General features: G+C 41.0%; 1 protein-coding gene across 1 annotated transcript in view; it reads right to left on the bottom strand.

Moving 5' to 3' along the window:
- The window catches only part of LOC308289427 (phosphatidylinositol transfer protein beta isoform-like), a gene marked incomplete at its 5' end in the record, with an annotated part of 31557 nt that extends 14103 nt beyond the window's left edge, over window positions 1-17454 (bottom strand). The window contains 6 exons of the mRNA XM_080731117.1: window positions 466-540; window positions 1627-1634; window positions 3421-3512; window positions 5928-6073; window positions 17016-17046; window positions 17447-17454. Of these exons, the coding sequence (XP_080587243.1) occupies window positions 466-540; window positions 1627-1634; window positions 3421-3512; window positions 5928-6073; window positions 17016-17046; window positions 17447-17454 (360 nt within the window). The remainder of the gene's footprint in view (window positions 1-465; window positions 541-1626; window positions 1635-3420; window positions 3513-5927; window positions 6074-17015; window positions 17047-17446) is intronic.
- Between the last annotated feature and the right edge of the window lie 807 nt (window positions 17455-18261).

Genomic DNA, 18261 nt, shown 5'->3' with positions numbered 1-18261 from the left:
CTCAACTCTCTCTAATAGATCTAAACCAGGGGTGCCCAAAAGGTAGATTGTGATCTACCATCACCAAGGGTGTGCAGGTAGACCACATGACATGCCTCTAAAAGAATATGTCAATATGACATCAAGAAGGGCCTGTCAGCTCCCTTCATGGCTTCTAAAGTAGGCAAACCTCCAATGCAATACTTTGTTTAAGAGTCAGCAGCATTACAAAGAACCCCAAAACCTACCACTTCCATACAGAATGGGATGAAGACATTGTGTTTTTAACTTGAATCTTTCTTCCCTGGAACTGATAAATGTTAGGATTCTGAAGCCATTTTTTTGAAAATCGACCGACACTACATTACTGTGTGTGCGTGTGTGTGTGTGTGTGCGTGCGTGCGTGCGTGCGTGCGTGCGTGCGTGCGTGCGTGCATGCGTGTGTGTGTGTGCGTGTGTGTGTGTGTGTGCGTGTGCATGTCTTACATTGTCCTGTTCTCCCAGGTCAGGTTTGTGCCACGTCTCGATCTTTATGAAGAAGTTATCCTTCATGTAGTCATTCTACACACGCACACACACACACGCACACACGCACACACGCACACGCACACGCACGCGCGCGCGCACACACACACACACACACACACACACACACACACACACACACACACACACACACACACACACACACACACACACACACACAGTAGATTAGTTTTCATTTTAGTTTCACCTTTCTAAGAGAATAGACAGAATAACATTGAAGCCACAATGAATAATATGTCAATAGATTATTGTCATTACCCTGTCACTTGTCATGATCTGAAATGGCAAATCTTTGAGTAGCAGCAGCGCTATTAGTCCAGGCGTTTCGGGCAGTATTTTGATGGAATCGTGCACTTTATGAAAGAAGCATGACATTTTGGCACACAGTTAGAACATGCCATATGGAACATGTTTGGCTATAGGGGCATCGCAGATTTGTCTTGGGAAACTTGTGGGAGCCAATCAAAGTTGGGCTCTCATAGACTTTACTATAGAGTAAAATAATACAAAAAATAAATATGCTTTAAGTAGCATGTGAGGGGTCAAACTAGGCGTTTTTTAGGATTCTGAATCCAATGCAAACATTTGTTTTGCAGGAAAAACATTCCTTGGGCTAAAAACGGACCCCATATAACTATGGTTAAGTGATGAGTTATCACTTTTCAAAGTTTTGTGGCGGCCGGTTCTCGGAAAGGAATGTTTTTCATGCAAAACAAATGCTTGCATTGGTTTCAGAATCCCGAATAACACCTAGTTTGACCCCTCACATGCTACTTAAAGCAATTTTTTTAAATTATTTTTCTGTATAGTAAAGTCTATGAGAGCAACTTTGATTGGCTCCCACAAGTTTCCCAAGACAAATATGCGATGCCCCTATAGCCAAAAATGTTCCACATGGCATGTTCTAACTGTGTGCCAAATTTCATGCTTCTTTCATAAAGTGCACCATTTTTGCCTGAAACGCTCGGACTATATAGAGCTACAGAGAGAGATCTCTCTCTATAGCTCTGCAATGAGGGCCTCTACAACTCTTTTTCCCGGGCTGAATCAGGGGCCCAGCACGTCCCTGTCATCATATCAATAATAACAACAGTTACTTACAGTCAGAACTGTCCAGTCCCTGCATATCAATAATAACAACAGTTACTTACAGTCAGAACTGTCCAGTCCCTGCATATCAATAATAACAACAGTTACTTACAGTCAGAACTGTCCAGTCCCTGCATATCAATAATAACAACAGTTACTTACAGTCAGAACTGTCCAGTCCCTGCATATCAATAATAACAACAGTTACTTACAGTCAGAACCGTCCAGTCCCTGCATATCAATAATAACAACAGTTACTTACAGTCAGAACCGTCCAGTCCCTGCATATCAATAATAACAACAGTTACTTACAGTCAGAACTGTCCAGTCCCTGCATATCAATAATAACAACAGTTACTTACAGTCAGAACTGTCCAGTCCCTGCATATCAATAATAACAACAGTTACTTACAGTCAGAACTGTCCAGTCCCTGCATATCAATAATAACAACAGTTACTTACAGTCAGAACTGTCCAGTCCCTGCATATCAATAATAACAACAGTTACTTACAGTCAGAACTGTCCAGTCCCTGCATATCAATAATAACAACAGTTACTTACAGTCAGAACCGTCCAGTCCCTGCATATCAATAATAACAACAGTTACTTACAGTCAGAACCGTCCAGTCCCTGCATATCAATAATAACAACAGTTACTTACAGTCAGAACCGTCCAGTCCCTGCATATCAATAATAACAACAGTTACTTACAGTCAGAACCGTCCAGTCCCTGCATATCAATAATAACAACAGTTACTTACAGTCAGAACCGTCCAGTCCCTGCATATCAATAATAACAACAGTTACTTACAGTCAGAACCGTCCAGTCCCTGCATATCAATAATAACAACAGTTACTTACAGTCAGAACCGTCCAGTCCCTGCATATCAATAATAACAACAGTTACTTACAGTCAGAACTGTCCAGTCCCTGCATATCAATAATAACAACAGTTACTTACAGTCAGAACTGTCCAGTCCCTGCATATCAATAATAACAACAGTTACTTACAGTCAGAACTGTCCAGTCCCTGCATATCAATAATAACAACAGTTACTTACAGTCAGAACCGTCCAGTCCCTGCATATCAATAATAACAACAGTTACTTACAGTCAGAACCGTCCAGTCCCTGCATATCAATAATAACAACAGTTACTTACAGTCAGAACCGTCCAGTCCCTGCATATCAATAATAACAACAGTTACTTACAGTCAGAACTGTCCAGTCCCTGCATATCAATAATAACAACAGTTACTTACAGTCAGAACTGTCCAGTCCCTGCATATCAATAATAACAACAGTTACTTACAGTCAGAACTGTCCAGTCCCTGCATATCAATAATAACAACAGTTACTTACAGTCAGAACCGTCCAGTCCCTGCATATCAATAATAACAACAGTTACTTACAGTCAGAACCGTCCAGTCCCTGCATATCAATAATAACAACAGTTACTTACAGTCAGAACTGTGCAGCGCAGACGTCACATCATCACAGTGGAGAGAAGAGAGAAAAACACAAGTTATGAACATTAAAAACACGTTCTGATTGACAAGCTCTTTATTATTAACTAAATATGTTGACGATTTCATATAAAAAAATAATGCGCGTGTGTGCGTGCGTGCGTGTGTGCGCGCGTGCGTGCGCGTGCGTGCGTGCGCGCGTGTGTGTGTGTGTGTGCGTGTGTGCGTGTGTGTGTGCGTGTGCGTGTGTGTGTGCGTGTGTGCGTGCGTGTGTTTGTGCGCGTGTGTGTGTGTGTGTGTGTGTGTGTGTGTGTGTGTGTGTGTGTGTGTGTGCGCTCACCAGTGCGACAGTATGGATAAGCGTTCCAGGCTTTCTCGTGCACGTCGAGAGAACCTTTAGGAGCGATCATACTGATGAACTTAGGAACCTTACTGTTGAGAGAGAGACATACACAATACACAGAGAGAGAGAGAGAGAGAGAGAGAGAGAGAGAGAGAGAGAGAGAGAGAGAGAGAGATTTTTATTGGGTAAAAGAAAATCTGCTATTGATGATGTTTTGGTGTTTTGGTGTTTTCATTTACATTTCATTTCACTTTCATTCTCTTTATAAAGTCAACCTGTTCACTCCTTAAAGTAATAGGCCTATGTTTAAAGGAGTAGTTCACCCCCAAAATGACTTTTTTTCTATTGATTACTCATGCCATGGAGACTAGAGTTCAATAATATTCTTTGGTTTTTTTCACATTCCTAAGACAAAAATGTATTCGAGTAAATTTACCTTACCCCATTGATTCCGGATGGGGACCCGTTTCGAAACAGGTCCCCATCCGGAACGAATGGGAGTAAATTTATTGTTATCACATTTTTGTCTTAGGAATGCGACAAAAAACTAAAAATATTAATGAACTCTAGTCTCCATGGCATGAGTAATCAATAGAAAAAAAGGCATTTTGGGGGTGAACTACTCCTTTAAACATAGGCCTATTACTGTATCCTAGATCAGGGGTTCCCAAACCTTTTTGTCTCAGGTCACCCCATAAATATTGTTTTAATCCGAGGCACCCCTACATTATAATTTTCACTCCCAGCACCTTATATTTATAGCATATCGTCGTTGTCGGGTGGAAACCTTGTTTGTCAAAAAACGTTTTTTATTTATCATCTATAAAATTGACTAAATTAGTGAAAACAGCAGATCTACAAGCACACAACGTGAGGCGTTGTGTGCTTGTAGATCAGCTGTTTTCACTAGTTTTGTGCGACAGTCTTGTATGATGAAGCAGGGCTTTGCTTTACCAAAAGACGTACACATTTGAAACTTGGAGATACAAGGTTTCTGCCCGACAGTGACGATATTTTAGTGATTATGTTGCAAGGAAAACGTTGAGATAACAGCCATTTTGGTTAGAACTGACTGAAAATAACTTTGTACTTCAAGTTTAAAATGAGACTAAATATTTTTTTCAAGTGTCCAAATAAATTCCAAATATTATCAAATGATCTCGCTGCACCCCTGGACTGCCGTCACGGCACCCCAGGGTGCCCCGTCACCCACTTTGAAAACCCCTGCTATAGACCATGCATATGTAAGACAGGCACTCTTTGCTTAGTTATTATGCTGATGTAACTCTTTATAAGGTAAACTGTCCACAAATTATTTTGGGGGTCCCCAGATGATTAACTTAATGTGCAACATTGTTTTCTCACTCAACTGTAAACAAACCAACATAAAGTTTAAGTGTATAGAGGGTATCTGCACATTTATAAAGTGACAATTTAAGGACTTTTTAATACCTCTAAAATGATAAAATAAACATTGGTCAAATTGTCAAATATATAGAGGCAGAAATTGTGAAAATAGCAGATCTACATGCTCACAAGCATGTAGATCTGCTATTTTCACAATATAACCGTGTTATACAACATGTCTCAACTCTTAGTGCTCGTCAGGGTGGGGGGTCCCCAGTTAAAATATGATTATTTGGGGGGTCCCAGCCTGAAAAGGTTGAGAACCACCGTCTTAAACCATGAATACGTAGGATAGGCATTGCTTGTTTAGCTTCAGCCTGTTCCTTTTGATCGCCTCACAGTCATTATGCTTTTATGGATGATTTTATGATTTGTAAAAATGTATGCTTGCTACTGTGAGTTGATCAAATAAACTAAACTAAAACTGAACTAAACGATTTAATAACTATTTTATTGATCCAGTGGAGAAGGTGTCGTCATAATGTGAATGTTGGAGAATCCCTCAATGACCTCATGGAAGCTAGATAGCACTTTTTTTAGGTTTCATATAAAGCTTTTTACTGATTAGTCTACCTATGTTATTTTATTTACATTTCTATGCACGCCACATCAGGCCCATTCTTGTAAAAACAATCTTTGGACACTGCTCCTACAGATTGTGCCCTAAAATCACACAAAAGTCATGTCATCAACATGGATCTGTCCCATATTCCCTAAGATTCCCTCCCTCCCATCCTACAGTCAGTTAGTTCACACTTGGATCCCTGATGAGATGGTGCCAAGTGTGTGTGTGTGTGTGTGTGTGTGTGTGTGTGTGTGTGTGTGTGTGTGTGTGTGTGTGTGTGTGTGTGTGTGTGTGTGTGTGTGTGTGTGTGTGTGTGTGTGTGTGCACCTCTTCATGTGGTAGATCTTGTGTGTGTGTGTGTGTGTGTGTGTGTGTGTGTGTGTGTGTGTGTGTGTGTGTGTGTGTGTGTGTGTGTGTGTGTGTGTGTGTGTGTGTGTGTGTTTTGTGTGTGTGTGTGTGTGTGTGTGTGTGTGTGTGTGTGTGTGTGTGTGTGTGTGTGTGTGTGTGTGTGTGTGTGTGTGTGTGTGTGCACCTCTTCATGTGGTAGATCTTGTGTGTGTATTGTCCAGTTTCTCCATCCTTCTCGTAAGGTTCGTTGACCAGCACCTCCACCCCCTCCCCCCCTCCCGTCTCCTTCTTACTGGCCTCCGCTACCGAGTAGAGCTGACCCACCTGGTACTGAGAGAGAGAGAGAGAGAGAGAGAGAGAGAGAGAGAGGGAGAGAGGGAGAGAGAGAGAGAGAGAGAGAGAGAGAGAGAGAGAGAGAGAGAGAGAGAGAGAGGGAGAGAGAGAGAGAGAGAGAGAGAGATAGAGAGAGAGAGAGAGAGGGAGAGAGAGAGAGAGAGAGAGAGAGAGAGAGAGAGAGAGAGATTTACAATTTACAGTAGGCATGTCTTGGCCGTCTCCAGTGGCGTAAGTTCAGAAAAAGCTATGGTATGGCAACATGAAGTACATTCCAGTGATGTATATCAGACCAGTTACCCATATATGGAGACCCCTGGTACCCAAATATGGAGATATGCTGTGAGAGCCCAAACATGCTTAATCAGTTATTCCTTATGTATTCTCTCAAGACAGTCTGATAGCTTACAAACAGAGTGGGCGTTCCCTTTTCTTTGACGATGGCTAGCCAGATCGTTCATTATGTGAAAGCCTTATGACATCTGACATCATACATACAATCCCTTTAATGCCCATACATGGAGATCCCTGTCTGTAGAACCAGCCACACAGATAAGGGCTGTCTTGGCCATCTGTCTTGGCCATAATATATATGGATTATGTAAGTGTGGTACAGAAATCCACTCGTCCGAGACAGTTTGCCCTCCTGGCCCCCAAGTTGTGGAATAAACTCCCTGTCGCACTTAGAACAACAAACTCTCTCGCTAGCGTTCGCCGTGGACTGAAGACTCACCTTTTCAGACTCCACCTAAACCCATTGCACTACTGAAACACTCAATGACCATTATGAAGCTAGTCAACATTTTTTTTTTCTCTTTACTGATTTTTTGTTTTAGATTGAAATTCATATGCATTTGTTATACTAGTCCTTACCCGTTCAAAGATATGAGCTCCGAAATGATGTGCAGTGTGTGGGTTATGGGATGTGCACTGTGCACACGGTATATGAGGGATGGAAAGTAACTTTAACTGGTACTTGCATGATAATATGTAGGAGCATCAATGTAAGAAATACCCGTTTCGTTTAATGGCTATGTGTGTGTGTGTGTGTGTGTGTGTGTGTGTGTGTGCGTGCAGCGGTTTGGACCGTGAGACCATCCGCAGAGTAGTCTGTGTTTCTTTTTGAGAGGGTCGGTCCGCCTGAAAAACGCGTTTTGGAACGAAACGGTTACGTTTTGCGCGTTTGTGACGCCCTCTACGGGTGGAATTGGAAATGCTTCTGGGGATTCGTTGAGTAAGCCACCCGCAACCTGTGGCAGAAATTCAGTGTTGACTCGACGTTTTGTTTGTGATTTATGGCTATTGTTTGCAAAACGGGCCCCTCCCGCTAACTTTGGAAGCCCGTTACGAACGAACGGTATGGACTATCAAAATATCCCTTGACTATGTTCATTGCATGGGTTCAGAGATCATGTGTACCCATTTTCGTGACATTTGAAGAAAATATGTAGGAAAAGGAGCAAAAAGTGTGTTTTGGAGAAAATTCAAAATGGCGGAAAATCTATCCTGACGCAAATGGGCGGGGCCTATATGGGGAGATGCGTATTGACGAAAGGAATCCAGGGAAAAAAGAATTTTAATTTTCCGACCTACGGTTCAAGAGTTACAGGCCGAAACGTAAAGTGGACTGTTATAGCGCCACCATGAGGCCAACTGACAAAGTTATTTTTTATTTAATCCTTGATATCATTATAAATCTCCTCTCAGAGTTTTGTAACTGTAGCCCCTATGGTTTGCGAGAAAAAAAATATTGAATGTGAGTTTTTGCGATTCCCATTATAAGTCAATGGGAAAAATTAATTCACTAATAAATTAATATCAATTAAACGATTTGTGAAAGTGACAAACGGGCTTCACAGTTATGTCAGGTGTGTTCATATGCTATTGGTGATGCGATTTCAGATCAATTGCTCCAGCCACTGAGGAGAAACGCTGTTTCAGACACTCACTCAGACACTCACTCAGACATTTGGTGAATTATATGTTAGATTGTTGTTAATGTTCTGACATGTTATCTTGTTGTATTATCTGCTTATTGTAAATCGCTTTGGATTAAAAGCGTCTGCTAAATGCCTAAACTGTAAACTGTGTGGTATGTGGCCGATGTGGCCTCCATATATGGGCATGCATTCCCAAGTCCTGTTAGATATGGGCTTAATATTGATGATGTCAGGGAACTCCATATATGGGCATAAAAGGGATTCTGTTAGAGTGGTTCCCCTGCCATGATGGTGATGTCAGAGAGACAAACCCATAGACCACAGTGTCAGGCGTGACAGAAATGTAACTTATAACGTTTCAAGTTACATAGAAAAAGTAACTTGAGTTACTTTTTTTCAGCGTTAAATTGAGAATGTACATTTGGTGTACATGAAACAAAATATAATATCCTACAAAAAAAGTCACATGCCAGCAGAAATATGCCTATCAACTGAGTTTTATGTTTTATTTAAAAAAGATTTAAATGTTCTAGTAAACATCTGTGTCCCTAAAATAAAGTTAAAAAAATAAGAAAATGATGATCAGTTGAGGACATTTGATCGTCAATCTTAACAAGACTTAAATGTAAGATTATAACTTCACTTGTAACTTCTTGTACTTGTAACTTGAGCAAAAATGACCCAAAAAGTATCTCAGTTACTTGACGAGTTACAGAAATATGAATGTAACTCAGTTACCGGCAAGTTACAGCAAAATGTAACTTAGTTACGTAACTCAGTTACATGTAACTTTAAATTCCCCATCACTGGTGGTGTCTCAAGCTTCTCAGCGGTGAACAATGGTGTGGGAAATGATGACAAAATGAATCATTTGCTGCTTGATACAGCAGGTCATTTGGGCTTTATTGTTACCCACAGCTGCCCCTTTTAGTGCCGGAATCTCCACTAGATGGCGCCCAGTGGCCAGAGAATCCACCATAGACATACGCTGTATATGCACAAGCCGTGCGCAGCCATGACGCGCCTGAACACTTTCCTTTGTGTCATGAACAGGAACAGGATGAAGTTAGCTTGAAGTTAGCTATTGGCTATACCACTCATTTTAGAAGCCCAATTTTCGGCGATTTAGCCGTGATTAAACCTTGCGCATTGGAGTGGACGGCAAATATCGGCGGCGTGACGCCCTCGCGGGCCAATGTAAACAAATTGCGGCCGGCGGACCGCTCGAAAATTTAGCCCGGTGCTTCGGTAAGGCCTCTGGGTGTTTAAATAATTTTATATATAAAGCCGGACTAGTTCGGGATCGGCACAAGGAGTAGTTCACCTTAAAGGAGTAGGGTCAAGGGTCAAGTAAATGTACCCCCATTGATTCCCACTCAAATACATTTGGGTCTCCATCCGGAATCAATGGGGGTAAATTTACTATAATCACATTTTTTTCTTAGGATTGCAACAAATGCAAACAATTATTATTGAACTCAAGTCTCCATGGTTTGACTAATCAATAGAAAATAAGTCATTTTGGGGTGAACTACTCCTTTAACTGGTAACTCCAGAACGTCACCGCCCACTGCACTCACTACACTGAGAACATTTCCCAACGCACCCAAAGTATATGTTGTTGTTTTCTCATCTCCCAACCGGGTCTTCTAGCTTAGCCGTTGTTTCTGTTTACCTCTGCTATAGTGTTGAATGGGCCTCTATGGGGCCAACATGTTCTACAGTAATATAAATATATGTTTACCTCTGCTATAGTGTTGAATGGGCCTCTATGGGGCCAACAGGTTCTACAGTAATATAAATATATGTTTACCTCTGCTATAGTGTTGAATGGGTCTCTATGGGGCCAACATGTTCTACAGTAATATAAATATATGTTTACCTCTGCTATAGTGTTGAATGGGTCTCTATGGGGCCAACATGTTCTACAGTAATATAAATATATGTTTACCTCTGCTATAGTGTTGAATGGGTCTCTATGGGGCCAACATGTTCTACAGTAATATAAATATATGTTTACCTCTGCTATAGTGTTGAATGGGCCTCTATGGGGTTGTTCTACAGTAATATAAATATATGTTTACCTCTGCTATAGTGTTGAATGGGCCTCTATGGGGCCAACATGTTCTACAGTAATATAAATATAGGTTTACCTCTGCTATAGTGTTGAATGGGTCTCTATGGGGCCAACATGTTCTACATTAATATAAATATATGTTTACCTCTGCTATAGTGTTGAATGGGCCTGTATGGGGCTGTTCTACAGTAATATAAATATATGTTTACCTCTGCTAGTGTTGAATGGGCCTCTATGGGGCCAACATGTTCTACAGTAATATAAATATATGTTTACCTCTGCTAGTGTTGAATGGGCCTCTATGGGGCCAACATGTTCTACAGTAATATAAATATATGTTTACCTCTGCTATAGTGTTGAATGGGTCTCTATGGGGCCAACATGTTCTACAGTAATATAAATATATGTTTACCTCTGCTATAGTGTTGAATGGGTCTCTATGGGGCCAACATGTTCTACAGTAATATAAATATATGTTTACCTCTGCTATAGTGTTGAATGGGTCCCTATGGGGCCAACATGTTCTACAGTAATATAAATATATGTTTACCTCTGCTATAGTGTTGAATGGGTCTCTATGGGGCCAACATGTTCTACAGTAATATAAATATATGTTTACCTCTGCTATAGTGTTGAATGGGCCTCTATGGGGCCAACAGGTTCTACAGTAATATAAATATATGTTTACCTCTGCTAGTGTTGAATGGGCCTCTATGGGGCCAACATGTTCTACAGTAATATACATATATGTTTACCTCTGCTAGTGTTGAATGGGCCTCTATGGGGTTGTTCTACAGTAATATAAATATATGTTTACCTCTGCTATAGTGTTGAATGGGTCCCTATGGGGCCAACATGTTCTACAGTAATATAAATATATGTTTACCTCTGCTATAGTGTTGAATGGGTCCCTATGGGGCCAACATGTTCTACAGTAATATAAATATATGTTTACCTCTGCTATAGTGTTGAATGGGCCTCTATGGGGCCAACAGGTTCTACAGTAATATAAATATATGTTTACCTCTGCTATAGTGTTGAATGGGCCTCTATGGAGCCAACATGTTCTACAGTAATATAAATATATGTTTACCTCTCTGCTATAGTGTTGAATGGGTCTCTATGGGGCCAACATGTTCTACAGTAATATAAATATATGTTTACCTCTGCTATAGTGTTGAATGGGTCTCTATGGGGCCAACAGGTTCTACAGTAATATAAATATATGTTTACCTCTGCTATAGTGTTGAATGGGTCCCTATGGGTCTGTTCTACTGTAATTGCGACCGTAGGTCGCAGTTACTTGCACTCCTATACTATCCAAACCTCCACCGGCTGTCAGTCCGTCCGTCCCTCCGTCAATCAGTCTGTCAGTCACACGTCACACGTCACACTTTTGCCCTGCTCATATCTCCGCAACCGTTGCCCCGATCAATGCAAAATGTTGCACACACACTCCTTGCCTGCCAAACCACAACCCTAACCCATCAATTCTCACATGGCCCTCTTCTAGCGCCATCATGAGGCCGATTCTTGCAAAACAAATTTTTGGACACTGCTCCTAAATTTTTGCCCTAAAATCACGCAAATCGGTACACTGTATGTTTACACTCATGTCATCAACATGGATATGTCCCATAGAGCGCCACCATCTGGACCATTTTTGAAAAACCCTGCTCCTATCAGATTTTGCCCTAAAATCACGCAAACCGGTACACAATATCTCTACAGTCATGTAATCAAAACGCATCTGTCCCGTAAATATGTTTACCTCTGCTAGTGTTGAATGGGTCTCTATAGACGCATTTCTGGTCCACGTTACACTGATAAAAACCTAGATGCGCGCGCAGGTCAGTACCAAATTAGCCAATGAAACCAGCGCTCCCCAAAACAACAGGTTTGGGGATTGGTGGAATTGATTACATGATACACCTGTCACCTGTGCATTTAGTCTCAATGTTTGTAAACAAGAAACGTGTCTATGGGACCAACAGGTTGCATACATCACTGTACTAATCTACAGTTAATCTCTTAAAGGAGAAGTTCACCCTCAAAATGATTGAGTTCAATAATGTTTTTTTTATTTTTTATTCCTAAACCGATAATTGGATTATAGGACCCAAATGCATTTGGGTCGCAGTGCGACGCGTTTTGAGCTTGTAGATCTGCTATTTTTGCTATTTTTTAAGTGGAATCCTGAAAAGTAACTTTTTATTTTATTTTATTTGTTGATTTCAAATGCATTTCTATGTTCTTATGTTAACTTCATGAACTGAAATACAAACACATTGGACATGAAAAATACAATAACATTTTTAATACTAGTCATTAAGCTACTGATATAGACTGAAGTAATTAAAGCTGGTCATTTTTCCATGTTTGGAATCATAACATTCATAATATGAAATCAATAATATATCAGTACTCCATTATCAACCTGAGGGCCGCACTAAGTGAAGGTGGGGGCCGCATGTGGCCTCCGGGCCGCCAGTTGCCCATGTATGATGTTATTGAACTCAAGTCCCCATGAGGTGAGTCATCATTTAGGGGTGAACTACTCCTTCAGGGGCGTCAATTGGGTATGGCAGGGGTATGCAGCTGCCATACCCTGGGTCCAGGGTATGGCAGGGGTATGCAGCTGCCATACCCTGGGTCCAGGGGGGAAAATAAAAGTTACCTTTAAATATGAATCCATGAATGTCTCTTTGTCTATCTGTGCTGGTTATTATGTTGTTAAATTACAGTAAAATAACTACAAATGCAAAATGTAACAAAATGGTCACTTTAACAAGGTATTATAATTATATTCTCCCCATCTTGACAGAATGGTATATTCCCAGGTTCCGCAGGTCAGCTGCAATGCATTATTGTTAATTGTGGCACGTTTACTAACATGCCAAGTTTAGCTGCACTTGAACAACCGTTCCAGGCTGCCATATCCAGCCCAAGAAACCCTAGAAACGGGGGAAAAAAATAAAATGTACTTCTTAAAATAAATGTATCATGCCTGTTGCTAAGGTATGGCAACATGACTGGTGTCGCGCACGTTCAAGACACCAGTCATGTTGCCATACCTTAGTTTTTTCTGAACTGACCCCACTGTACTCCTTTAAAAGCAGAGCAGCAGAGCTCTGGTTGTAATCAGTAATGATGAGTCATCATACATTCCTCCCTGTCAACTCATGCTTATATGATCTGCAGCAGAGGCGTCAATTGGGCATGGCTAGGGTATGGCAGCTGCCGTATACCTTGGCCAGAGGGGAAATAAATAAAATGTGCTTCTTAAAATAAATTCATCTGGCCTGTTGCTAAGGTATGGCCACTGTTGAGGAAGTTAAAGGTACATGTAACTGAGTTACGTAACTAAGTTATATTTTGCTGTAACTTGCCGGTTCATAATTTCTGTAACTCGTCAAGTAACAGAGATACTTTTTGGGTCATTTTTGGCTCAAGTTACAAGTTACAAGAAGTTACAAGCGAAGTCATAATTTTACATTTCAGTTTTGTTAAGATTGACGATCAAATGTCCTCAACAGATCATAATTTCCTCTTTATTTTAGGGACACAGATGTTTACTAAAGAAAATGTCAACCTATTTGGCATGTGACTTTTTTTGTAGGATATTATATTTTATTTCATGTACAACAAATGTACATTCTTAATTTAACGCTGAAAAAAAAGTAACTCAAGTTACTTTTTCTATGTAACTTGAAACTTCATACGTTACATTTCTCCAGGGGTATAACTTTAACTTGATCAAGTTACTGCCATGGTGAGTTACTTGTAACTGTACAAGTTACGCTTTCAAAGTAACTTCCCCAACAGTGGGTATGGCAACATGACTGGTGTCTTGCACGCGCGCGAAGGCGCGCGTGCAAGACACCAGTCATGTTGCCATACCTTAGCTTTTTTCTGAACTGACGCCCCTGATCTCCAGTAAATCTCTTAAAGTCCTTCAGTGTCTCAAACCGGAGCGGCGGGTTTACGAGTCGCTGAGGAAGGAGAAAAATGCTGATCAGCAAGAAAACACCTTTGTTCACCGTCTGTGAGGGAGAAGAGGCCCCTCCCACTGCAGCTCCGTCACAAAACAGCAGATCTACAAGCTCACCGTGCGTGGCGGACACGACGCAATGTGAGCTTGTAGATCGGCTGTTTGTTTTTTCTTTGTTTGCCAGGACAACGCGTGACTAAAGTATGGGAGGGTGCAGTGGAACTGAGTGGAGTTTAGAAGATGTAAATCATACATGGTCAACTGGTGGCCCGGGGGCCACATGCGGCCCCCACCTTCACTTAATGCGGCCCTCAGGTTAATATTGGAGTACTGATATATTATTGATTTCAGCTGTTATGATTCCAAACATGGAAACATGACCCGCTTTAATTACTTCAGTCTATATTAGCAGCTAAATGACTAGTATTAAAAATGTTATTGTATTTTTTTATGTCCAATGTATTTGTATTTAAGTTCATAAAGTTAACATAAGAACATATAAATGTATTTGAAATTTAAAAACAAAAGAAGAAAAAAGAAAGTTACTTTCAGGATTCCATAAAAAAAAATAGCAAAAATAGCAGATCTACAAGCTCAAAACGTGTCGCAGTGCAACGCGTTTTGAGCTTGTAGATCGGCTATTTTTGCTATGTGTATGCATTGTGGCCCTCTGGAGTGAGTGTGAAAATGTAGTGGCCCTCTCCATCATCAAAGTTGTAAAGCATACATGGGCAACTGGCGGCCCGGGGGCCACATGCGGCCCCCACCTTCACTTAATGCGGCCCGTAGGTTAATATCGGAACACTGATATATTATAGATTTCAGCTGTTATAATTCCAAACATGCAACCATGATCTGCTTGAATTACTTCAGTCTATGTTAGTAGCCTATATTATTATTATTATTTTATGTCCAACGTATTTGTATTCAAGTTCATAAAGTTAACATGAGTATATAAGTAAATGCATTTGACATTAAATCAAAATGTTACATTTCAGGATTCCAACTAAAAAAGAACAGAAAAGAATTCAGGATTCCAATTCAAAAGAAGCAAAAAATAACCGATCGAGCTTGTATATGAGCTTGAATATGAGCCAAAAATAGCAGATCTACAAGCCCACAATGCCTTGCAGCGCAAGGTATTGTGGGCTTGTAGATCGGCTATTTTCGGCAAAGAGGTTTGGTGTTGAGGGGAAAAAGAGCAGACTAAGTACAGAGTGAAAGGTCAAGTTTATTAAGTATTGACGGTTCAAGTGGTTAAATATCTGAAAACACAAATTGACATGAATCCAAAATACACTGATGGTTGTGCTGTCAAACAATGAAACTATATGGAATCTATGAACAAACAGGTTGTGGGGGTCCCTGCTTAATCTCTCTCTCAACTAAGGGGTCCCTGCTTAATCTCTCTCTCAACTAAGGGGTCCCTGCTTCATCTCTCTCTCAGCTAAGGGGTCCCTGCTTCATCTCTCTCTCTCAACTAAGGGGTCCCTGCTTCATCTCTCTCTCTCAACTAAGGGGTCCCTGCTTCATCTCTCTCTCAGCTAAGGGGTCCCTGCTTCATCTCTCTCTCTCAACTAAGGGGTCCCTGCTTAATCTCTCTCTCAACTAAGGGGTCCCTGCTTAATCTCTCTCTCAACTAAGGGGTCCCTGCTTCATCTCTCTCTCAGCTAAGGGGTCCCTGCTTCATCTCTCTCTCTCAACTAAGGGGTCCCTGCTTCATCTCTCTCTCAACTAAGGGGTCCCTGCTTCATCTCTCTCTCAACTAAGGGGTCCCTGCTTAATCTCTCTCTCAACTAAGGGGTCCCTGCTTCATCTCTCTCTCAGCTAAGGGGTCCCTGCTTCATCTCTCTCTCAGCTAAGGGGTCCCTGCTTCATCTCTCTCTCAACTAAGGGGTCCCTGCTTCATCTCTCTCTCAGCTAAGGGGTCCCTGCTTCATCTCTCTCTCAACTAAGGGGTCCCTGCTTCATCTCTCTCTCAACTAAGGGGTCCCTGCTTAATCTCTCTCTCAACTAAGGGGTCCCTGCTTCATCTCTCTCTCAGCTAAGGGGTCCCTGCTTCATCTCTCTCTCAACTAAGGGGTCCCTGCTTAATCTCTCTCTCAACTAAGGGGTCCCTGCTTCATCTCTCTCTCAGCTAAGGGGTCCCTGCTTCATCTCTCTCTCAACTAAGGGGTCCCTGCTTCATCTCTCTCTCAACTAAGGGGTCCCTGCTTCATCTCTCTCTCTCAACTAACTAAGGGGTCCCTGCTTCATCTCTCTCTCAACTAAGGGGTCCCTGCTTCATCTCTCTCTCAACTAAGGGGTCCCTGCTTCATCTCTCTCTCAACTAAGGGGTCCCTGCTTCATCTCTCTCTCAACTAACTAAGGGGTCCCTGCTTCATCTCTCTCTCAGCTAAGGGGTCCCTGCTTCATCTCTCTCTCAACTAAGGGGTCCCTGCTTCATCTCTCTCTCAACTAAGGGGTCCTTGGCCTGAAAACGTTGAAGACCCCTGGTTTAAGGGAAACAAGTCAAGGAATTCACACACTTGGTGTGTTGTTCTTTGACATCATCACTTTAACCAAACGGACCCTTACAACTCTGTAACTCTGAGAGTGCACAAATGGAACCAAACGGACCCTTATGGCTCTGTAACTCTGAGAGTGTACAAATGGAACCAAATGGACCCTTACAGCTCTGTAACTCTGAGAGTGTACAAATGGAACCAAACGGACCCTTACAGCTCTGTAACTATGAGAGTGTACAAATGGAACCAAATGGACCCTTACAGCTCTGTGACTCTGAGAGTGTACACATGGAACCAAATGGACCCTTACGGCTCTGTAACTCTGAGAGTGTACAAATGGAACCAAATGGACCCTTACAGCTCTGTGACTCTGAGAGTGTACACATGGAACCAAATGGACCCTTACAGGTGTAACTTCTCTTACCTCTTCCACAGAGATGGGCAGCACCACTCGACTGGAAAGAAAAAGACAAAAAATAAAACAAAGGTCATTATGACTGTAAAGGTCATTATGACTGTAAAGGTCATTATGACTGTATGACTAAAACTAAGACTAAATATAATTTCCTCAACTAATATACACTAGACTAAAATGTCAGGGAGGGACTAGTGGAGAAGAGATCCAGTAGAACTAAGACTAGAGGAGAAGAGATCCAGTAGAACTAAGACTAGTGGAGAAGAGATCCAGTAGAACTAAGACTAGTGGAGAAGAGATCCAGTAGAACTAAAAGACAAGTTATTTTATGTTTGGTTGCGCTCTGAAAATAGCAGATCTACAAGCTCACAACACGTCACAGCGCCTAGATCCGCTATTTTCAGCATGCAACCAAATGTGAAATATGCCATTACGAGTACCACACCATCAAGCCCCGTAAAACTACATTTTAGTTGACTATACTTGTAAAAGACTAAGCCCGTACACCTCCCATTTTCCACTGTCAATATCTGCTATCTATGCGTAGCCTATTTCAATTTTCCTTTTCTTTTATTTGATTAATGTGTTCTGTCGGTCTATCATTCAATGTTATATGAGTTCAATATCTATCATAGTACTGTGTTCTGTCTGTCTGTCATTCAATGTTATATGAGTTAAATATCTATCATAGTACTGCGTTCTGTCTGTCTGTCATTCAATGTTATATGAGTTAAATATCTATCATAGTACTGTGTTCTATCTGTCTGTCATTCAATGTTATATGAGTTAAATATCTATCATAGTACTGTGTTCTGTCTGTCTGTCATTCAATGTTATATGAGTTAAATATCTATCATAGTACTGTGTTCTATCTGTCTGTCATTCAATGTTATATGAGTTAAATATCTATCATAGTACTGTGTTCTGTCTGTCTGTCATTCAATGTTATATGAGTTAAATATCTATCATAGTACTGTGTTCTGTCTGTCTGTCATTCAATGTTATATGAGTTCAATATCTATCATAGTACTGTGTTCTGTCTGTCTGTCATTCAATGTTATATGAGTTAAATATCTATCATAGTACTGTGTTCTGTCTGTCTGTCATTCAATGTTATATGAGTTAAATATCTATCATAGTACTGTGTTCTATCTGTCTGTCATTCAATGTTATATGAGTTAAATATCTATCATAGTACTGTGTTCTATCTGTCTGTCATTCAATGTTATATGAGTTAAATATCTATCATAGTACT

This window comes from Nannobrachium achirus (assembly GCF_963921795.1).
Source record: "Nannobrachium achirus genome assembly, chromosome: 8".
Classification (NCBI taxonomy): Eukaryota; Metazoa; Chordata; class Actinopteri; order Myctophiformes; family Myctophidae; genus Nannobrachium; species Nannobrachium achirus.
Note: the sequence above shows the minus strand (reverse complement) of the source record. Positions and strands in the feature narration are given on the sequence as shown.